Consider the following 23,929-nt stretch of genomic DNA (forward strand, 5'->3'; position numbering starts at 1 on the left):
GGGTATATTCTCAGTGACTTACTCCAGCCCTGGCCAGGCTATGCCCTAAACAGTTGTAGGGCAGAACTGGGGCTCTTGGACCCCAAAGTCCTGGGACCCAGGGCTGCTATCTTCTTGTCTAACCTCAGTAGTCTATGCTGGCAGCTCAGGGGTTGTCTCCAGGTTCTTCTAGGCGTGCACATAGCCAGCAGAGACTCTGCCTCTCTCTCATTTGCTACCCATCTCCTGCTCTGATGCTTGTCTTCTCTGCTATGGATCCTTCTCTGCTATGAGGCTTTGATTCATGACCAGACAGACCTTCCAGACCCAGTGCAGATAAAGTAGGCCCTTGTTCTTAACTTTCCCTTCTCCAGGAAATAACATAATGTGACATGACCAGGAAAGAAATAGAATAAAGTTTGTCTGTGACCACAAGCCTATTTTACCACTTGAGTTTAATTCGCTGTACAGTGTTTCAGTTTGGTTTTACACATGCTGGTAAACAGGCAGACAGCTTTCATCATATAGGTCAATGTCCAAGTCCCCCAAACAGTCCATCTTTACCAGCAGAAATGTTAGGAGCATTCAGCTTCATGACTCCACAGTCTGGAGACTGGAGAATAAAGTGCAATCTGTACTTTAACTCATCCCAGAAGCAGGTGAGGTTGAGGGGGAGGCTTCTGTGTGCCTGGGAAGTGTGCTTGAACAAACCCATGCTGTATTTTCCATCTGCGAGTGGGGAAGGGAGTGAATCCCTGCCATAACCATTAGGCCAACTTCAGTGTGGGCAGGAGACGGAGCCAACTTCTTCCACAGTGGATCCCATAGGAGGTGAGCCGGGGTGGTAGCCACCGTTGGGGGCACAAGGCCCCTCTGAGCAAGATCAGACATGATGGCCTTTGAAAGCCCACTGAGAGATCACTAGGCATGCCTTCCTCTTCCAAATCCACGGTGCTACTGCCTGGTTCATCTGAGGAAGTTTTGCCATTAGACAGAATAGATGTCATTGTCCCAACGTATAAACTTTACCTGAACTGCTTTCGTCTCCAGGTAACACTGACTTGACCCAGAAGTCAAGGTTTTCATGAAGCAACTATGGGTAAATAGTGGCTTTCAGGAGTTACTGATTGAAGGAGAGGATCTTGATAACAATCTGCTTGTTTGAAAGTACAGATGTTGGGAAAACACTCATCAAACCTCCAACTGGCCTTGTCAACAAAATTCCTGTACTGTTTTCCTTTTCTCTGCAGAGTAAGCAATAAGGAAATTCTCTCTCATTCTCCCAGGTTTGCCACATAACCAATCTAGCTTTTATTGCTTTGGAATTACCCATTTATGGCTGTTAGTGCGGTATAATTATCACGGTGACTCCCATCACCAGGATACTGACACAACTCCAAACTGACCCAAGTTTATACTGTGAAGCTCTTGGAATTCTTTCTAGCGCCTTCATTCCCAATTTTTTTTGAAAAAACTTTTTATTTGGAAATAATTCCAAATTTGCAAAAGAAGAATAAAAAGCAAAACAGTATAAAGAATGCCCATACATACCATTTACCCAGATTTATCCATTGCCAACCTTTTTGCTCATTTGCTTATTTTTTGTGAGTTCTCTCTCCCACTCTCTTCACTTCCCTCCCTTCTCACTCGTGTGCATTCAATTCAACTGAATCAATGTAATTGTCCCAGTGTCTAAACTTTACCTAAGCCCCATTCATTTCCAGGTAACAGTGACCTGACCAGGAGTCAAGGTTTTCATGAATCAGCTATGGGTATGATGTGGCTTTCAGGAATCATTGATTGAAAGAGGAGGGGATTCTGATAACAACGTGTTTGCGTGGAGGTACAGATGTTGGTAAAACACCTATCAAACCTTGAACTGACTTTGGCAACAAGACCCAAACCTATCCTTTTTCTTCTTTTCTTCCCAAGGTAAGCAATAGGGAGTGTGTGTGTGTGTGTGTGTGTGTGTGTGTGTGTACATATAGATGTATTTTTACACATTCATACATAACTATTTTCTAAACTATTTCTGGGTGAGTTACATACTTGATGGGTCTTTACCCCTAAATATGTTGAAACATATTTCCTAAGAATGGAGATATTGTCTTACATAACTATAGCACAATTATCAGTTTCATATAGCTACATTGACAGTACTTTAATCTACCATCTATAATCAAATTGTCATTTAATCTTCATGGTGCTCTTTATAGCATTTTCCCCTCCAGGACAGGATGCAGTGCTTCAATCTGGAACATTTCCATAGCCTTTTTTTGTTTCTTGTGACACTGACATTTTTTAAGAGTACATGACCCCTCTGCTTGTTAATAGAGCTTTCCTGATTTGGAGTTTGTCTGACATTTCCTTACTACACTGTGGCCATGCATTCTTGGCTGGACCTCCTCCCTATTCTTAAGTCTCATTCTCAAAAGCCCCTGTTCTCCTCCTCTGGCCTCTTATTCTTGTTTTTATCAGTTTGTTTGTTTTTTTTTTTTTTGAGGTATACTTTTTATTCAATAAAAGGTAAAGCTCTCAAGTGCATAATTGATAAGTTTTTACAATTGCATTCACCTATGTCATCACACTCTACAGTGGAAGTGACTTCTTATATTTGAAATAAACTGTTTTGTTTACAGTCCAGTTAGGGAGAGCAGTGATTCCACAGGCTACCTATCCTCCCCTGATTTTCAAGGTAAAAGAACTCTGTGATATCATGAGGTGTCATTCATTGAGAAGCAACCTTGCTCTGGGGCACTGGTTATAACTTACAAGTCTATCAGCACTGGCACTACCAATAGTGGTATGCATGATTCATATTGGGTCCACAGAGCAGAATGTCATCAAAGGTAGTTATTATAATTCTATGCATAGATATACCTGAGATAAAAATGCATCACACCACCACCATTTGTGAGGCCCAAAGTCAGACAAACCTAACATGATGATGCACTTATCACTTATACTGATTTTCAATTCAACGGCAAGAGTAGGAGCCATAGAAAACTATGACCAGTGTAAGATAGCCCTGCTGCTAAACAGGGAATAAACAGAAGAGCCTTCTTCTGGAAAACAGCAGAAATCTCCACCAGTGGCCCATGTGGTGCTAAGTGCTCTCTGGCTTGTGGGGGTGGCAGAGTCAGGGGGATGCCAGGACACTTGGCAGACAGCCTCAGGAAAACACTGAATCCGAGTTCTTGGTACTCTGATACCATGGGACCAATTTTAGTTTGTGAAAACCCAATTTTGATGACTCTTAAAAGCTGATTTGGAAAGTTACTGGAAAGCCAATCTTGGAAATATGCACAACTGAGATCTGTGAACTTGCATGTCCTTTGTCCAAGGAACCTGAGGAAGACTATGAGGTGCCGGATCAGGACACAGCTTACAGGGAACTGCCAACTCCCAGTCCATTGTTCCTAAACCTTCAGGGCGTACACGTATATGTGAAAGGATTGGCATTAGGTATATTTCCTTCTCAAGTGAAGTGTACTTAATTTCTCTAATTAGAATTTTTTATTCTGTAATGAGGATAAAAACATTAATCAAATTTTGATCTTTTTAAAATCATGAGTGCTTTGCATTTGAGACCAACCTTTGCTGCCTCTCTAGATCAAGGGATACTACGTTTTATTAGGATAGATATGGATTATGTACCTCAAAAACTGCTGCCTCTCTAGATCAAGGGCATACTACCTTTTATTAGGATAGATATGGATTATGTACCTCAAAAACTCAGGATGCCTGTGATTTCCTTCATTTTCCCAACTTCAATTAGGGCCATCTCAGGCCCCCTGCACCTATGTAACCAAGACCAGCAAGATGTTCAAAGTCAATGAAAATAGCAACCCGCTGCCCTAGGACGTGGAGGAGGGCCCAGGCCTCCTGCCTTGTCCAACTCAGACCCGGCCAGCACACCTAAACCTACAGGCCATGGCTATCTGGCTCTGCAGGTCTCTGTGAAGTGCTAGTGCCTCACTGCTGGCCTCCTGTTTAGCCTGGGAGGTCCCTTAGAAGATAGATGCTTCTACAGGGAGTTTTATTTTGGGGGGTGCGGGTTGTAGGTCCAGGTTTCGCCAATCCTAACAGGTACCAACGCAGCCATCTCTTAGGGCACATCCAACTTCAGAAGGGCTGAGCTAGGCTGGACACAGACTGGGGACACCAGATCTACCACTGTTGCTCCTCTTCCAGAACCCAGGGACCCAGCCACAGAAAGCCACTGTGCCTTCCTCAGACACAAACACAAAGATGTTCCATTTATTTTCCTTTCTCAGTCAATGCGATTCAATGTCTTCAATGGGCCATGACCTTGGAAACAGTAAGGCCAGTAGAAACACAATGGCTGGCCACTGAGGGGAGCAGGGCCAGCCCTCAGGAGCACAAAGGCCTGGCCACTCTCTGGAAGAGAAAGTGCTCCCTGCCTCCTCTGCTGTGTGGGTATGTGGGTGGTGGGACGGGAACACAATGCAATTTCTCAACAGGCCACTTTCTACAGAAAATCCTTGACAAATCAGCCATCCACAAATGAGGACCTGTGGGTCACTAGTCAGGGATGTGCGGGTTTTCACAAGGGTTCTATGTCCAGTAAGGCTCAGCCAGTGGGAGTCATTTCAAGGCACCCCAGAATCCGTGAGCATTATGCATTGACAGAATTCCTACAATGTCTCACACATACATTTTTCTCATATGTGTAGGAGCTATCACAGGTAACACAATAACATTTTACTTAAACATACTAGTCATCCATAGCAGCTTCTTGACATATTTGTTTTCTTAGTCCACTAACACTTAAAAGTACAGCTGCTGTTTGATGGGTTGGACCACATTTTCCATATTAACAAGGCGCTCTTAGAAAAAGGGGCCCGCAGCCCATGTCGGAGGCTGTGCCCCCTAGTATGGCTTGCCTCTGTTGCTACTGTTTTCTGAGCATGTTGTTTTGCCCTTAGTGTGGCGTGAGTTTCCTGTTGACAGGAATCATACACTGTGGCCCGAGTCCCATAAATATCTCAGCATCTACTCCATGGACAATGGAGCACCTGACTTAGGCAGGTCTCAGCACTCCCAAGACTCACACCCTTGGCATTCATCAAAAGGCTGGCCCTGACTGATCCTTGGGTCGGAGGCTTTAGATATTAAAGGAAATTCCAAAATCAGGGTCCCACCTACAGCACTGCTTAGATGTGATGGAAGCATCCAGTAACGTGGCTGTACATCCTCCAGCAGACAGGCTGGCTGTAACATCCTCAGTTTGGGTTTGAGCTTGAGCAGGCTGGTGGACCCCTCAGATCACTTCCCAGGATATTACCAGCTGGGAAGCTCCTACCTAGTTCCTGTTGCTAAGAGTCCAGCAGTTTCCTCATGACCTGAGAGGCCCAAGATAGGCAGATGCTTTCATAGAAAGAGCCCTGGATTTGCATTCCTGTTCAGTTGCTATTTAATGTACAACCCCATGCAGGAGATTCAATCTCACTGGGTCTCAGTTTCCTCATCATCTGTGAAAGGGGGAGAATAAGTGACCTGTCCAACTTATTTGGCTTTTATGAACGTGAAAAGGGAATGTTGACAAATGCACTTTACTGAAATGCATGCCATGCAAATGTCCCTTACTTAAGGCAAATAGTTCTTATTCCTATTTTTATCACCCTGTCCTTATATGACTCTGGATTCTGGAAGTGCTGGACCTGCCAACTTCAGGCAGCTGTGGCCTGCAGCCAAGTCTACTGAGGGAGATCACTGTTGCCCACATGGGGCCAAGAATGACCAATACTGGTGTTAAGTCCAGAAACCAGGACAATACTTGCTGTTGTCAATTGCTTTAAACAAACATGTGTCACCAATGTACGTAATTTGTACAATGGTGTATTATGCACTACCGTTAATGTCTGGTAACCATGTGGGACAACTGTTTGAAAAGGACAAACTGTTCAAAGGGTTCTAACTAGTCAAACCGTTCAGAACAAGGACTTCTTTGGAACTGCATGGCTATATGCTTGGCCTCTCCACAGACCTCCTCCCTTCACTCCTGGGCTGCCATTGCTCCAGCTCTCACTTGCTGTTGGCAACCCACAGCCTACTTAAGAAGGCCCAGGCTATACAGGCCTGGGTTGTCTTCAGGTTTTTGGGTTCTTTTCATGCTCCAAGGGTTCCTGCCTTTCTGCATAAGCTTTCATCTTCAAGGGTTGTGTGTCCCTTCAGGGATTTTAACATCAACAACCCCTACCCTGTACTGGGAAAGTCTTGGAAAATCTGCTGTTTCTTCCCAAGGTCAACCTGCCTGGAGAAGAATATTTTCCTTGGTTGCCACACATCTTCAAAGGAGCAATAAAACCATGTTGCTAAAGAGACAAATGGATGCACTCAGGGCCTCAGAGCCACAGCTGATGACCTCCTAGGCAGGCATCTCTGAGGACTCAGGGAAACTGCAGAAATGTTTTTGCCTTATTTTGTCACCATGCAGATTCTTGTGCTCAGATGGCCTTCTGGTCTCACCTGCTGAGACCCACCTCTCAGCTGGCCCTCTCTGCTGTTACCATCCAGCCCAGCTTGTCTGCTCTTAGCATGTCCAGAAATTAGGACCTTCTTCACCTCAAATCCTGGCCACGCTCTGATTCCTTTCTATCCAGATCATCTTCAGTATGATGGAGCCAGGCCTTCTGACATCAATTCCCTCAACTTCCTCCCACTTGCCCTCAAGAATCTCTCTGCATTTTTACTTTCTCTCTTCTTCTCTCCCAACTTGGAAATGAAAGCCTTTTCCTTCTCCATTGCCCTCTGTCTTTGTCCCCATCATCACCCCAACTTTAGCACATTTCCCCTCCATATGCTCCTTCCTCCTACTTCAGTAACACCAATTTCTCAGGACTCAGTTTCTAGGGGTCAAAGAGTTGCATGGCCTGGGGTAATTCCCCACCTCCCCAAGGGACAGCTATGTGCGCATGGACAAATTATGTAATTCAGCCTTGGTTTTCTCATCTGTAAAATAAAGATGATAAGTGGGCCTATTTTATAGGGTTGCTGTGATGATAATGGAATGGCATTAATGTGGTATAGCTCAAAACATGGTACGAGCTCGATAATTTTAACTGCAGTTATTAGTGTTACTGTAACTCTCTGCTCCTTCCCAAATTCCTTCAGTAAGTCTTCTTTTTGCTGCCATCCTCTGCCTTATTTTCAGCTCACTTAGTGTTTGCATCTAATGTCACAACCTCAACTGTCACTTCTATGCCTATTGCACTTGTGCCTCTACCTGCAGCCCTGATGCTTCCAGGTGTAGTCTCATAGGCACCTCACACTACACAGACCAGGCCAAACTCATCCTCGTCTCACTCAAGCCTGCCCCTCCAGCAGCAGCCACAGTAAGCATTGATTGATTACCTGTTCCATGCCAAGAACTGTCTTACATGTTTCATTTGCTACTTAATTCCCTGTGTCAGGGGTTCCACTTGTCTCATTGTCATCCAACTTTGGGATCTTCAGTCATTGTTGACACTTACCTCTCTCCTGCTTATGCCTAATGCTCGGCCTACTGCTTCTATATCATCAGGGCCTCTGGATCTGCCACCCATCTCTGTTTCTAAGCCCAGGGCTCCGGGTCTGTGGCTGCAGCCTTCAAATCAATCTACCCACTTCTACAATTTCCACTACTCTTCCACCCCTTCCAGAGGCCAGTTTCCTCTTCTCCAGCACAACTCTGATTGCATCATTATGGTGTCCAAAGTGCTTTACTGCCTGCTGAATATAATCTAAGCCCATCCTCGGTGAAGAAATCCAAGTTCTTCCCAACTCACTCGGCATCTTTCAAAACCCCCACTATCTGTGCATCACTTGTCTGTGCTAACCAAAGGCTCCCTTGTCCCACCATGTGCCTACATTTTCCTGCCACAGAATCTTCCCCTATGTTGTTCCCACAGTGTTAAAACACTTCTCCATCCCATGTCTCCATCTCTAAATGCTACATAGAACTAAAAGACCTGATCAATGGCCACCTCCTTTCTGGAGGCTTCCTGATACACCAAGCCAGAGTTAGGGGTTCCAAAGCCTTTCATGAGGCCTTTCTCATTGAAGCACACATCTGGCTCCCCACCAGACTGTGGGCACCCTGAAGGCCGGGGCTTCCAATGCTTCTTTACCCGCTGTGCCTGCCTCAGAGCAGGGGCTCAGGAAATGCTTGTGAATGAACAATTCACAGTGAATTCAAACAGGTGTAAAACTCAGCCTCTTGCCTCCAGTTGTGCCTGGTGCAATGACTAGGATAGTCAGCACAGAGTTAATGTTCGGTCCTTCCCTGATCTTCCCAACTCCGACCTCTGTGATGTAGAGGGCTTTGTGATCTGCACATTAATTAGGCTTTTAATAGAAACACAGATCTAAACACTCCCAGATGGAGGAGGAGTGAGTGTCATTAACCATGAACTTCTAGGAAGGACATAGCTCAGGCAGCAGAGGGACTACTGGTCTGCAGGGCCACAGCCCTGACTTCTAGCTCAGGCTCAACAGGCCACCTAGTTAGGCTCATGCCCATGCAAAGGGCAGTGATTTTAAAAGGAAGGGTTTTTTCACAGGTGCCTTACTGTCACAGGCACATCCAACTGAACCCAGGCCAGTGTCTCCCTGCTTGCCAAGTGGCAGAGGCCCTAGGAGAATACCTCTGTTAATTTGGAAGCATTTACACAGGGCATAATTACTGGTTATTGTACAATGGCAGTCAGCGTCAAATGGAAATTCCGTTTAAATGTAAGCAGCCACTTATATGATTTGGTAAAGCTCTTCTGGATAACAATTTCATAATAGGTACCAAGAATGTTAAAAATGGCCACACCCCTTAACCCACTCATGAGTCAAAGAGCCCACACATTTAGGGAAATAACCCTAAATAAAGAGAACTCTTTATGAATATATTCGCTGATCACATCACTATTTTTAAAAGAGGAAAAACTGCAAACAACCTAAATATTCACCAGTAGGAAGATTGTTAAATAATACATTTACTAACAGCTAACATTTATTTCACATTTTCTATGTGCCAGACATTGTACTAAGGACTTCATGTATAATACATTTCATTGCATCCCAGCTATAAAGTAGCTATTATTGTCATGCCTGCTTTGCAGATGAGTTAACTGAGGCTAGGTGACATTAGATGAGTTGTCCAACCTTTTTTGGGTTCAGTGGAAGTAGAATTAGAAGCAGGCAGTCTAATTCTGCAAGCTGAATTCTTACCATACTACACAGACCCTTTCAGTGTGTGTGTGTCTGTGTGTGTGCATGCGTGTGTATTTGATGGACTAGTGCACATCCATTTTAAATATTGCCCATCTACTTAAAAAATTTTATATGCTATTTTAATAACATGGTTAATGTTTCTGTTATAATGCTGAGTTAAAAACAGGACATGAAATTGTCCATATAGCATGATCACAGCTTCTTAAAATCTTTAATCTATGTATACAGAATGGAAAAATAAACACATTAATGTGTTACCAGTGGTTGTAATTGCATGAATGGGTACTTTCTACCTCTACTTTCAATGTTCTGTAGCTTGTAGATTTTCAACCATGGATCACCACTAACAGACAATCAGGAGGGGCTGCCTGAATATACACTGACTGTATATTTGCCAGTCCCCCAACCACCTGAGCTGGGCTCTCACCTCAATGTGGCCTCCAGTCCACCTGTCACATGTCCCAAACCGAAGAAGCCAGAGGCCTCTTGGCACCTGGCTTCCATATGTGAGTGCTGTCTCTCATATCACATAGGATCACCCTGGAAGTGGACTGGCAATCCTGAGGCAGAACCACAAAACCTGATCAGTCTCACAAGCCCTGCCCAAGGCTGCCTAGCAATGCCCACATGAGCAGAGTCAACACATGGATTGGGCCTGACCCAGGGCACAGACCACAGGACTGCAGCCATCCCCAGCCTCATTCTATGCAATTCACACAACCTTGGGTTATATAGTGCTCTGTTTGTTTTTCACTGAATTACATGATCATTCCAACCAAAATATCTCACATAAAAATCTACCTTTTTGCCTTCTCTTAAAAATCAGAGGATCCAAGCACATCAGGCCACAGGGCAACATTCAATTAAAGTGGGGTTGTGGCCACTCCCTTGGACAGGATGTGGGCCCAGCTTGCCACAGTCCCCACTACTCCCAGCTGTCTCTCAGACACTGAAGCTGTCACATTAGGCTTGAACTATGCTTTTCTAATAGCAGAATGTGGCAGAAGGTAAAATATGTTCTGTGTCCAGGTTTCAATCAAAATAGGAAAAATGAAACATAGGTTAGGAGAGCTGTGTTCTCAAGAAAAATGGGAGAGGATTCACTTCCCCAGATACCTCTTCTCACTTATGAAACTACCTTTGCAAAAATTAGATCAGTGAGAAAATTATGGCAGTGGGGGCAACCTAATCTAGCCAACCCCTCTTTTGACTTTATCCTTCAAGCTGCCTTGATTATTTCTTGGCTTAGGCTGAGCTAACTTTGCCAGACATTCAGTTTATACTTTAAATGATAATCACCCTTCCCTAAAAGTAAGGAGAGGTCAACAGGTTAGAGGGAGGAGAGGAGCCTGAATTCTGCTAAGGTATAGACATAAAGGATTGCCAGCCATCACTTTGGAGGTCACAGATATGCAACTTCCCCAATTACTCCTGCCAATAACATCACTGCAGGAGCAATCAGCATTGTGAAACCCAAGATTAGCCCTTTGAGATATCTTTTCAGGCTTTTTGCATGTCTGACACCAGTGGCACCAACTCACCAGCCCTGCTCCTAGACCCACCAACCCTGCTTCTGTGGCCCCACCCAGAAGCAACAACACGCATAGGAGGACCATTTCCCGCACCTCTATGACTGCATGCCAATCAATCAGCAGCAAGCACCCATTGCCTAGCCATCTCCATCCCTTCCCACAAACTGCCTTTGAAAAAGCCCTAACCTATAAGCCTCCTATGAGATTGATTTGAGAAATAACTCTGTCTCCCATGTGGTGTGGCTGGCCTTGTGTCAAATAAACTCTGTATTTACTGCAATGCCGAGGGAGGTGATATGATTTGGTTGTGTCTCTACCCAAATCTCACCTTGAATTGTAGTTCCCATAATTCCCATGTGTCATGGGAGGGACCTGGTAGGAAGTAATTGAATCATGGTGGTGGGGTCTTTCCCATGCTGTTCTCATGATAGTGGATAAGTCTCAAGAGATCTGATGGTTTTATAAAGAGGAGTTCCCTGGCACATGCTCTCTTGCGTGCTGCCACATAAGACGTGACTTCGCTCCTCCTTCACCTTCCGCCATGTTTGTGAGGCCTCCCCAGCCATGTGGAACTGTGAGTCAATTAAACCTCTTTTATTTATGAATTGCCCAGTCTCAGGCATGTCTTTATTAGCAGCAAGAGAATATAGGAGGTTGCATGTATGTTAGCTCCCTGTCCTGATGAGTCCCTGACTTTTCTATCTCTAGCCTAGAGGGTTCTGAGGAGCAACTGAAAGAAAACCACATTTCTTCTCATTTTCTGGAGGGATTCCTGGCAGAAAACACTGCCTGGCGACTCTTTGTCAGCCTCACCTCCCTTCCCCAGTAGTTGATCCTGTCCAGCACCTGCTGTCACCAAAGTCTTTCCTCCAAGCAACTGAGGGCAAGGGAGATCAGAGGGGGCAGCCCAATGCCACAGAATTCACACCCATCCCTTGGAACCCACAAGCTGTGCCCATTACTTGGACAATGTCATTTTGGAGACATGCTCCCAGCCTACTTCTCCCTAAAGTTTGAAGCTATTTGTGTGCATGACAATTTTTTGCAAAGGCCCAGGTGGCCCAATGTTATCAACATTGTCATAACCTCAGCTTCTACAAATTCTGGGGCAAAAGCAGAGATGGCAACAGTGGCTCTGAATCAGACCTCCTCCACCTCCCACTAAGGGAGGGACCTCAGGATATGAAACCTCTCTGTGCCTCAGTCTCCCCATAGTAAATCTTCAGGAATTGGGTTGTTGTAAATATTAAACACATGCCAAGCTCCTAGCATAGTGCTTGGCACACAATTAAGGTTCAGTAAACATGGGCTACTTAGCTACTACTGCCAAGATCATTCTTATTCAGCCCAGATCACAGAAACTTGTAGGGACATGGCAGAGGTGGGTCCTCCAATCTCGGCTTTTACTCTCCTTCCACTCACTCGGTGAACCATCTTTGTCTTTGTCTTTGCTCTTTGTGCTAAGCCCATGAGCCCTGGCTCTAAGGACTCAAAGCTTTGCAGGGTTGAGAAATATTTGCCCACAGAAACCTCCCATGCCTTTTACTAAGAGCCTTCTCCATGCTCCCAAAAGGCAGGTCTCCTGGCACACAGGGAAGAACAGAACAAACCCATGTTCATTTTCTGTTGCTGCCTCGGGGATTTATTTAAGAGAACTGGTTTCCTTCTGGCACCGCAGACGAATAAACAACCTGAGGCCACAGGCCATGGGCAGATTGCCATACAGGAGGCTCAGGGAATCTTACCTATCCTGAGACATGTCAGCGCCTCCTATGGTGGAGGGACAGGGTCCCTGTGTTCTCACTACTCAGAGGCTTACCCAAAAGACAGGGCCCTTTAAGGATCTCGACTTCCTGGATTGGAGATCTGGAGGGCCCCAGGGAGGCCATGTCCCAGGCTTCCACGCCTAGACAAGGCAGGCCCGAGTGGCCCTTAGCACTACCTGGGCAGGTGCACAGCCCTACCTCCAGGCTCTCCTCCCAGCCCTTCTCCCACCCTGCTCCCAAGCCCTCCTTGACCCCAGCCTGAGAGCCCATTCTATTTCCCTACCATCGCGGTTTGTAGGGATCCAGTTCCTCTCTGGTTCTCAGCTGGATGAGGCACTGTAACAGAGACAGGACGCAGTCTTTTGTTTACCACTGCATTCTCAGCACATAGCCCTGCACCTGGCACCCAGTAGGTGCATAACTATTGTCTTGCACATAAGTGAACAGAGATGGCAATCATATCTGCCTCATGCTGTCATGGTGGGTATTAAAGAAGATGATGGGTGGACAGTACCTTACGTGGTGTCTGGCACACAGTGAGCATGTCACATTGGCAGCTGCTAATGGTGGCTGCTCAGCTCCCGAACACTGGCCAGGAGCTGTGCACCCTGTTTGGAGGCCATGCTTGGGTTCAGCCACTCCCTTGACTGCCTCCCATTCTTCCTCTAGTCTCCCAATGCTTCCAGCCTGGCCTCAGGATCCCCTATCACTCAGGGCCTGGTATGACACCATTCTAGCACACTGTACAGGGAAAGCTGGGGTGGAGGTGGGCAGGACAGAGGATAGAACAAGATGTTGTCAAGAAACCTTCAAATGTCCCAGACTTTCTTAAGGAAAGTATTTCTTGGGAAACACCTCTCTTGGTGTCCAAGCTGTCTGAGGGCCCACAACAGATACTTGCAAACAGTTACTCGCAAACCTACCCCCATTTCCTCCCCTTCCAGGGATAAGGTGCCAGGTGGTAAAGGAGGCAGGGCTGCTACCAGCAGTCAAAGAGCCTCATTGCTGAGCATTTTCCAACACCTGAACCCCAAACAGTTTTAAGACGTATGGAGATTTCCTTTCCCCTAAGGTAAGCTTTTCTGAGGCAGTCAGGATAGAGCAAACAGCCAGCATGGGGCCTGGATGCCTGGGTTCTCAGCCTGCTCATGACAGCCTTCATTCCTCTACATCTTTGCTTATGCCTCTGGGATGGGACAGAACAGCAAAGGTCAAACATTCCTCAGAAGCGCCACCCTTGGGTCAAATTGAATTGTTCCAAGACATGACTCAATATGATGAAGATGAAGGTGAAGATCTGCCGGTCCTGTGTCTCCCTGATGGCCCCATTTGTTTTCCTGCATCTCCCCATGTGCTGCAGTGGCCATGGGCCTTGGGGCATGTGAGACACAGCCTTGGGGCAGCCAGGCCTCAGGCCCTCCATGCGCCCCAGCAAGGAGCAGCAGCACCATGCTTAGAGAATGTGCAGACCCTGTCCTGGGCAGCTCCGGGGCTGGGGCAGGGGATGCTAGGCTGGGATGCTCCTGAGTGAGCTGCTGGGGCTCTGGCTGTGATACATGCTGAAACCCAGCCTCCCTGGGCAGAGAGGTCACACAGGGACTACTTAGAAGGTTGCCAGGGAAAGGAGTCTTCTCCACAAGGACCAAGATCAAGCTGGAGACTGTCAGCCCCATCAGATGTCTGAGGTGACAGGAAAGGACTCTGGGTCCAGTTCTTCCATTACACAGAAAAGGACTATGGGCCCAGCCTTTCCATTACACAGAAAAGGAGCATGAGGCTCAGGAAGGGCAGTATCTAACCTGAGGAGACAGGGGACTGAGTGGTAGAGCTGAGAATCAAAGTACCTCAAGGTACTGAAATACGTCTCCTGCCACTGTAAGCCTATCCTTCCTCCAGAGCCGGCACCCTCTCTGCTCCGCACAGCAAGTGCCTTCCTGTTCTTTCTACCCTCCTTTGGGAAAGCCACTGCCAGGAAAGATGCAGAAAACTCTTTCCCACTGAGGAGGAATGAGAGATAAGGTTTGTGGTGCAGAAATGGCTACATCGCACAACAAGAAGTGAAACTAACAGGAAAGGCAAGGGCTGAAGGACAGGCAAGGGCAGGTAAGGGCAGGAGACGGGTGGTCAGGAGCAAGGCCTTGTCTGCTGCACTTCCTGGCATGTGGGCCAGGTGAGGTCGGGACTCTGGGCTTTTGGATGAGACATACATGCGTAGGAGTCCCAACTCAGCTGGGGCTAGCTTCGTGGGGATGAGACCAGTGTGTTCATCCAAGCACCATGCTTGGCTTAATGCTTTGCTGTTGCCATTGTAAAACATGGCATAATTTTTGAACAACGGGCCTTAGCATTTTGCACTGGGTATTGCAATATTTGCCTGCAGCAACCTCCCACGCCTCACTCTCACTGGTGGCTCTCACTCACCAGTGGCTAATCGTGTGTTCTTGAGTAACTGTTTTAACCTCTGGGAGCCTGTTTTCTCATCCGTAAAATGGAGATAGCAGCATCTGCCTCACAGAATTGTTACAAGATGAATTAGGAGAACATATGCAAAGGTCCTAGCGAGTACCTGGCACATACCAAATACTTAATGACAGTTACTGCTTCAGATTAAATAGTATTAAAACCACACCTTGTTTTATTGTACTTCACTTCATTTCACTTCACAGATATTTCATTTTTTACAAATTGAAGGTTTGTGGCCAGCTTGAGTTCAGCAAGGCTATTGGCACCATTTCTCTAACAGCATGTACTCACTTGATATCTCCGTGTCACATTTTCATAATTCTCACAATATTTTCAACCTTGTTGTAATCATTATATCTGTTATGATGATCTGTGGTCTTTGATGTCACTAACGTCCTTGTTTTGGGGCAAAACAAGCTGCATCCATATAAGAGAGTCAGCTTAATCACGGCTATTCTGACTGCTCCACCGACAAGCCAGCCATTCCCTATCTCTCTCCCTCTCCTCAGGCCGCCCTGTTCGCTGAGACACAACAATATTGAAATTAGGCCAATTTGTAATCCTACAATGGCCTCTAAGTGTTCAAGTGAAAGGAAGACTCATAGTGTCTCACGTTAAATCAAAAGCTAGAGCTGATTAAACTTAGTGAGGAAGGCATGTTGAAAGCTGAGACAGGTCAAAAGAGCTAAGCCTCTTTTGCCCAAGAGTTAACCAGGTTGTGAATGCAAAGGAAAAATGCTGGAAGAAAATTAAAAGCACTACTCCAATGAACACACAAATAATAAGACAGTGAAGTATCCTTATTGCTGGTATGAAGAAAGTTTGAGTAGTCTGGATAGAACATCAAATCAGTCACAACTTTCCCTTAAGCCAAAGCCTAATCCAGATCAAGGGCCTAACTCTCCTCAATTCTCTGAAGGTGGAGAGAGGTGAGGAAGCTGCAGAAGAAAAGTTTGAAGCTGGCAGTGGTTGGTTCATGAGGTTTAAGGAGAGAAGCCATCTCCATAACATAAAAGTGCAAGGTAAAGCAACAAGTACTGATGTAGAGGCTGCAGCAACTTATCCAGAAGATCTAGCTAAGAGAATTGATGAACGTGACTATACTCAGCAACACGTTTTCAATGTAGACAAAACACCCTTCTATTGGAAAAAGATGACTTCAGGACTTTCAGAGCTAGAAAGGAGACGTCAATGCCTAGCTTCAAAGTTTCAAAGGACAGGCTGACTCTCTTGTTAGGGACTAATGCAACTAGTGACTTTAAGTTGAACCCAGTGCTCACTTACCATTCTGAAAATCCTAGGGCCTTTAAGAATGATAATCAATCTGCTCTCCATGTTCTAGAAAAGGAACAAGGCCTGGATGGCAGCACATCTGTTTACAGCATGGTTTCCTGAGTATTTTAGGCCTGCTGTTGAGACCTACTGCTCAGAAAAGAATATTCCTTTCAAAATATTACTGCTCATTGACAATGCATCTGATAACCTAAGAGTTCTGGTGGAGACGTATAAGGAGATGAATGTTGTTTCCAGGCCTGCTAACACAGCATCCATTCTGTAGTCCCTGAATCAAAGAGTGATTTTGACTTCCAAGCCTTATTACTTAAGAAATATATTTCTTAAGGCTATAGCTGCCATAGATAGTGATTTTTCTGATGTATTTGAACCAAGTAAATTGAAAAACCTTCTGGAAAAAATTCACCATTCTAGATGCTCTTAACAGCATTTGGGGTTCATGGGAGGAGGTCAAGATAGCAATGTTAACAGGAGTTTGGAAGAAGTTGACCCCAACCCTCACAGATAATTTTGAGAGCTTCAAGGCTTCCGTGGAGGAAGGAATTGCAGATGTGGTGGGAAAAGCAAGAGAACTAGAATGAGAAGTAGAGGCTGAAGATGGGGCTGAATGGTGCAATCTCATGATAGTATTTAACAGATGAAGAGTTACTTCTTATGGATGAGAAAGAAAGTTTTTCTTGAGATGAAGTCTACTAGTGGTGAAGATTCTGTGAATGTGAATGTTGTTGAAATGACAACAAAGGATTTAGAATATTCCATAAACTTAGCTGATAAAGCAGCGGCAGGGTTTGAGAGGATTGACTCCAATTTTGAAAGAAGTTCTACTGTGGGCAAAATGCCATCAAACAGCATCTCATGCTATAGATATAACTTTTGTGAAAGGAAGTCAATGGATGTGGCAAACTTCATTGTTGTCTTATGTTAAGAAATAGCCACAGCCCACCCCAACCTTCAGCAACAACAACCCTGACCAGTCAGCAGCCATCAACTTCGAGGCAAGACCCTCCACCGACAGAAAGATTACAACTCACTGAAGACTCAGATAATTGTCAATAATTTTTAGTACTAAAGTATTTTTAAATTAAGGTGTATATATATATAAATATATATATATATATTTAAAACATAATGCCATTGCACACTTAGACTACAGTAAAGTTATGTACATCCCTACTTCATCTCACACCACACCTCAGATATTACGTGTTACATGAAGTACACTAAATGAACTGGGGAACCAAAACATTCATGTGACTTTTACTGTGATATTTGCTTTACTGCAGTGGTCTGGAACCGAACCCCTGTCTCTGAGGTATGCCTGTAATTACGGACTACCAGGTGACAAGGTAGATGCCTTGCTCAATAAAAGGATTTTAACAACCACGTCCCAGATCCCACAAACCAAGAAAGGGCCACAGGTCCCAGACACCAGCCTGTGCTCCCCTGGCCTCTTACCGTCCCGAAACGGTTGTGTCTGCATCTGCAACCGGATCTTGATGAGGTCCACGGGCCCTCCCAGCCCGACAGAGACCACACCGGCCACCATGCTGGCCAGGAGCAGGTCCGACAGCGTGCGTGGAGGACTGGCCTCGGGCTCCCCGCAGCGGTGCTGGCTGAGGAACCGCTGCGTGTTACTGAAGACCCCAAACACCACGGAGTTGTAGACGGCAATGCTGGCAAGGGGGAAGGACATGCCCTTGAAGAAGCCAAACACCTGCAGTGAAACCCAGAAGGAAGAGGCGTGAGGACCCGGGGCTGCCGTCGCAGGGCCTGCAGGATGGCAGGGAACACCACTGGACACATCTGCCCAGGTGTCAACAAAGAGAGGGGAAGAGGGTGCTGATGCGACAGGAGGCAGATGGCCGGGGGCCGCTCAGGGGGCAGGCATCCTTGCTCTGATGACAGTCCGGCTTCTGCAAGCCACCTTGTTTCCTATGGGTGGTGTCCTGGCCTGGAACCCACATGTGCTGGGAGGGGCAGTGATCTTGGGCTGGAAAAAAGTCAGGCTGTGGCCACAGGGGAACCTGAGGAGACCTTAGGAGCAGTGGGCTGGCCAAGCACCACACGCCCCCACCTCATACACCACAGTAAAAACATTCTCCAGGCACTGGCCAGGGGCCAGGCCCTGGGGAGCAACCGTAAGAAAGAAACGGCCTCTGCCCTCACTGAGCTCATAGTCTGGGGAAAGTGAGGTGCGGAACAAATTGACAGGCAGTTACAACATAGGCAGCCTACTAAGCCTGTAGTATAAGACAGGGGTTCCCTAGATCCCTGAGGGGTGCCTGGGCCAGCCTGTAGATGAGTGCCCACCAGCATGGGTGTCTCCTGACAGAAGTCGCTGAAGGGGTTACACAAGGACACAGGATGCGCACACACAGGCTGCAGGAGGCTGAGGAGGCGGTGCTGCAGGCTGGGGTTCGGTCCCTTCCACACGGCATTCTTGATGAACACCACAGATGTGCTGAGGAAAACCGGAAAATTCCACAGGCCCTTGGAGGAGTCAGGGCAGCACACGCGTGCCAAATCAAATGTGAGAAAGTACTGGGAAGCTATTGTGCAGACTCCAGGCTGTGCACAAACCCACTAGTCCTTGCTGCACGCACTGTACCCTGGCTGCCAGAGGCAGGGTGCCTCACACACACCAGCAAATGCACACACACGTGCATATATACACACATGTATGCACACATACATGTGAACACACCTTGCTTCATACTGTTCTTCCATCGCAAGATCCTTCAGATAACTTGGATGTGGCTTAGCCATGAGCTGCTATGCCTCAGAGAAACCGCCCGCAGTCCCCACCAAAACCCCGGAGCTGGGACACAGGCTGGCAGACACTGTCGGGAATGTGTGCCAAAAGGAGAATCAACAGCCACTTTCAGGGGACTGTGGACTCCCACAACATCACCCGGGAACACCAAGTGCTAGGCTTGCAGTGCTCGCCCCAGTTGTAAAGCAGTCGATCAAGGGAGTTACAACAGCCTGATGCAAGACACACTTCATCTGTGGGAAAACTCTAGGTGCTTGCAGGAGGCTTCCGAGCCCCAGGGCACTTGTTAGGATGGAGTCCGGTGGAGACAGTGGCTACACTGGGGCCACATTTCCAGTGACTCAGAGAAAAGTCAGAGGGCTGAGACAGGGTTCCACCTGATGGTTTCTTTAAATCAGGTCATTTCATTCAAAATTTTAAAGTTTATTCTAAATTCCAGAAAGAGTGGCCTCAGAAAGTGTTCCTGGAGCACATGCCAGTTCTCAAGAAGGGAGTCTGATGTATCTTCTACAAAGTATCATTCAGTTTTCCCTTTGGAAAAGGAACACCTCAGGTCACATGGTCTCAAGCAACTTGGGCACAGGTAAACTCTGGTGTCTAGGCTCAGACGTGCCTGACTGCCGCCGGGCCAGATAAAGGGAGGTCTATCAGCACACGGTTTGCTAGTCACTTGTTCCTTTGTGAAAAACTGAGTGATCACCTTGTTTTTGCAGGAATTTTCCACACTGTGGCTCCAGATTCTTCAGGATTTCTCCATAGTGGTTACACAAAACCGGAGTTTTTCTTCAGTTATGCTGCGGTAGGTGGCAGGGGTGAGTTTAGGTAACACGTAATATTTGAGGTATGGTGTGAGGTGAAGTAGGGAAAATCGAGCCAAGTGTGAAGAGCAGAATGAGAGGTCCCCACCTGCAAGCCGGTGTGGGGCTGTGGCCCTGGTCCCTAGCCCGTGGGGTCCCAGGCAGGCATCACTCCACCCGCCCAAGAGGCACTTACGCTCTCCCTCCTGTACACCATGCGAATGCAGCTGAGGGTGTTTCCGTATCCGACGCCGGCCTGCAGGCGAGTCTGTGGAGAGAGGCAAGGGCATGGATCGGCTCAGAGATCACTCATAGCCCACTGCTCCAAAGATCCTCGGAGGGAGAGGCCCTGCTCATAGTGACCCCCACCAGCAAAGGGTCTGGGTTTCAGTCCAGACCAGGCTGGTGCTCTGTTTCTGGCTTGCACTGCCTCCCTCTAATGTCCCATTCAGACTCACTCATTGCAAAGAAGCCTGCTTTGCTGAAAGAATGGCAAAGGCCAGCTAGTTGTGCCGAATGATCGTATGATCCCCGCCTCTTGAGTATAAAAACTAAACTGGAAAAAAAAAAAAAAAACTAAACTGGGACTCTACCCTATCTGCTGTCTGTTGCTGCCCCCTCCAAAATATCTTTGGGGGAGACCTGCTCTTCTTGTCCCTAGAACCACCACCCTAGGCCTCACCCCTCATCCTCACCAGAAACATGGCCTGAAGCTCTCCCTGGTCTCCTGCTTCTCCCTCACTTCCTCCATTTCTCTTTATACAACAGGCAGACTGATCATTTTCAAAGGTCAATGAAGCCTCCAGTGGCCTCCCATCAAATGTAGGATAAATTCTGCACTCTCCCTGAGACTGGGAGGCACCTGTCTCTCACCCCATGTGCCATCTCCTCTCCCCGGGCCCTGCATGAGCTGCATGTTCCCAGACCCTGCAGCAGCAATTCTTTCCTGCCTCCATCCAGCTGCCCCTACTGTTCCCCACTTCTGGAAGGCCCTTCCTCCAGCTCCTCCTCATCTTTTAGGTCTGAGTCAAAATGTCGAGTGGCCCTATGTGTTTGATTACATAGGGTTTATGTTGGGTCACCCAACTAGGGTAGGACCACCTGTGTTACTTTCCTTTCATCTCCAGAGCTGGGCACAGCCCTGGCACAGTGGTCCTTTTGCACTGACTGAAAAAGGACTGTATGGCTAAGGTGTGGTGGCCTCTAATGGAGGCTGGCTTTGGTGACCAGGGGCAGCAGCTGACTGGCACAGAGGGTCTGAGTAAGTCCACTCAAGAGTACCCCTGCCCTAGCCTTAGAGGGTTCCACTTATTTTAAGATGTGCAGCCTATAATTCTCCATCAAAACACTTTGTCAGCATGCACAGCATGTCATGCCTGTGCACGAAGGTGCCATGAGACCACCAAAGAGGAGATACTAGGCGGCCCAGTTTGCAGTGAGAGGCTAAGACCCAGAAAAGCAGGCTAGCTCTTCACACAAACCACCTGAGCTCAGCTCTGTGGACAAGTGGAGGAGGCCCTGGAAGGGTACATGTAGTTAAAATGGTGATCTCAGAGTTGAAGATCACAGGCAATGTTTTCCTGCATGGGACTTTTCTGCATTTTCCAACTTTCCTACAATCAGCAGATGTTACTTTCATTATTTGTAGTTTATGTAGTTTAAAACTAATGTAAAGTATACAACTCATATGGAAATACATTTTCTCAAAAACAACAACAACAACAAATTAATGTCACATGTAAGGCTAAAGCTTCATTGGACCCACCTTTGCTCTCACCCTGCTCCTCCCCTGAGTTTATGACCACGGCTAATAACATGGCCAAGAGTTTGAGAAGCACCCATTTAAATAGTTTTATAAACATATGTAGCCATAGGAAAATATAGGAAATAGTACACACCCTGTTCATAAGTATTACTTTCATAATCAGAGAAGTGTGTTTACTGACTCACTCAACCAATATTTGTTCAGGGCCTATTTTATTGGAGGCACTATTCCAATCTCAGGGAATTCAGCAGTAAAGAAACCAGAGTCTGCCCTCATGGAACTTACAATCTGGTGGAGTCAGAAAAGATGGTCAATAAAAAGTAATTCCCAAGTAAATATATATTTTAGATGGAGACAAGTACTATAGAGGAAAATAAACCAAGGATAAGAAGAGCTGGTTGATAACAAGGAAAAGGTAATTTTAAATTGGGTGGGGGAGACTCCCTGGAAGATGCAGCAAGATGAGAACTGGGCCTTCAAGGTCTTCTTGTTGAGCAGAACCACAGAGGCCTATCTCGGAGTGGGATGTCCACAACCAGGACAATGACTTGGGCCAGGTGGTAACTCAGGAGGTGCTGGAGGGGTGCAGGTCTCTCCCTGTGCCCCATGTAAGGCTGTCATGATGTCCAACACTCTCCCACGGCTGTCCCTGGAAAGTGAATCCACAGGATGTTTGACTACCACCCACCCGCTGCAACAAGTAATCAAGTTCCTGCTAAGAAAATTGAGTGGTTGAGTCACTCAAGCCAATAATACATGAAGGAACTCAACCTGAGAGCCAAACCTAGATCACAGAATAATTTCAAAGCCATGGAACAAAGGTCTGTCAGGCATGCTGACCACTCGGGTAGGCTGGCACTGAGGCCAGCAGCAAAGCCCAAGTCTCTAGGGCCCCCAGTGATAGCAGGAGAAGGCATTTAATTGCACCAACTGCATACTGACCATCATATAAAACTGACCTCATTAAATCCCACAGATGCTGTAAGGCATGGATACTGGTCCCGTCTTACAGATGAACACAACCGAATATAAAACTGACCTCATTAAATCCCACAGATGCTCTAAGGCACTGATACTGGTCCCATCTTACAGATGAACACAACTGGCTCCTTACATTAGTTTCCTGTTGCTGCTGTAACAAATTACTCCAAACTTCATGGCTTAAAACCGCATGAATGCATTCTATTACAGTTCTAAGACCAGAAATCTGAAATGGGTCTCAGTGGGCTAAGATCAGGGTGCTGGCAGGGCAGCACTCTCTCGGGAGACTCTTGAGGAGAATCTGTTTTCTTGTCTCCCCCAGCTTTTGGGGTTCACCCCCTTTCCCAGAGCCCCAGCATCATGGCTCCTCTTCTCTCCCTGCTTCTGTTATCACATTGTTTTCTTCCTCTTCCGTAGGAAGAAATCTAAATCTCCCTCCACCTCCCTCTTACAAGGACACTTGTAATTACATTTAAGAACCTCCCCGATAATCCAGGGTCATCCTCCCATCTCAAGATCCTTAACATAATCATACCTGCAAAGTTTTCTTTTGCCGTGTAAGATGACATTCACAGGTTCCACGGATGAGGACACAGGCATGCCTGGGGACCACCATTCAGTCAACCACACTGACTCACATGGTTTCCCCAGGAACCTGGCCCCCTCATTTGGTTCATCCCCAAGGCCTTTCACTCAGAGGCTGCTATTTCCACCAACCTGTAGCCTACTGAGACCAAAACAAGTCCAGTCCAAGCTCTTAACCAGGTGTGACTGCCCTGAGGGTTGGGTTCTCTGACCTATACATAGTGTTAGGTATATAATACGTACTCAGTGAACACCTATGAAAGACAAGAGAGAAGAGAGCTTGGTTCCCTAGCCCAGCCTCAGTGCTTTTAGTTATTAGGGAAAATATCTCCAAATCTGAGGTGTCCAGAGCCCTCATTTTGGGCCTACAGAATGGATGGTCTTGCCATTATCTTTCTCATCTCTCCTGGTTATGCAGAATCAATTTTAAGACTTGCTTAGATTTGGACTCTTTCACTTTGGCAAACCTGCTCCTATTGTATCAAGTAAGATAAAATTAAGTATAATTGTATATATTTAATGTACATCCCATATTAATATCATCCACATAGACCTCCATGAAAGCTGAGTTGCATTTGACTATTTAACATGAGGTTATATTTTGTAAATATTTAGTGCAGCATTAATTTTGATTGTGTACTTTTCTTCTTATATACAGTTTTCTCAGGTCTCTGACACTTTCTTTGGTCCTTATAGAGAATGGGGGCCCTGGATTCTGTGAATGCAGTGGATACATCTTGAAGATCATGGCCCTTCATGCAATATTTAGC

At 46.5% G+C, this 23,929-nt stretch overlaps 1 protein-coding gene across 1 annotated transcript in view; it reads right to left on the minus strand.

Annotated features, from left to right (window-relative positions):
- SLC25A48 (solute carrier family 25, member 48) overlaps positions 1–23,929 on the minus strand; it is a 50,542-nt gene that overhangs the window by 12,872 nt on the left and 13,741 nt on the right. Inside the window, exons 3-4 of the mRNA XM_011969191.1 lie at positions 20,025–20,096; positions 17,714–17,972 (exon numbers count right to left, since the gene is read on the minus strand). Of these exons, the coding sequence (XP_011824581.1) occupies positions 17,714–17,972; positions 20,025–20,096 (331 nt within the window). The remainder of the gene's footprint in view (positions 1–17,713; positions 17,973–20,024; positions 20,097–23,929) is intronic.

Source organism: Mandrillus leucophaeus, unplaced genomic scaffold (genome assembly GCF_000951045.1).
Source record: "Mandrillus leucophaeus isolate KB7577 unplaced genomic scaffold, Mleu.le_1.0 Scaffold88, whole genome shotgun sequence".
Lineage (NCBI taxonomy): Eukaryota > Metazoa > Chordata > Mammalia > Primates > Cercopithecidae > Mandrillus > Mandrillus leucophaeus.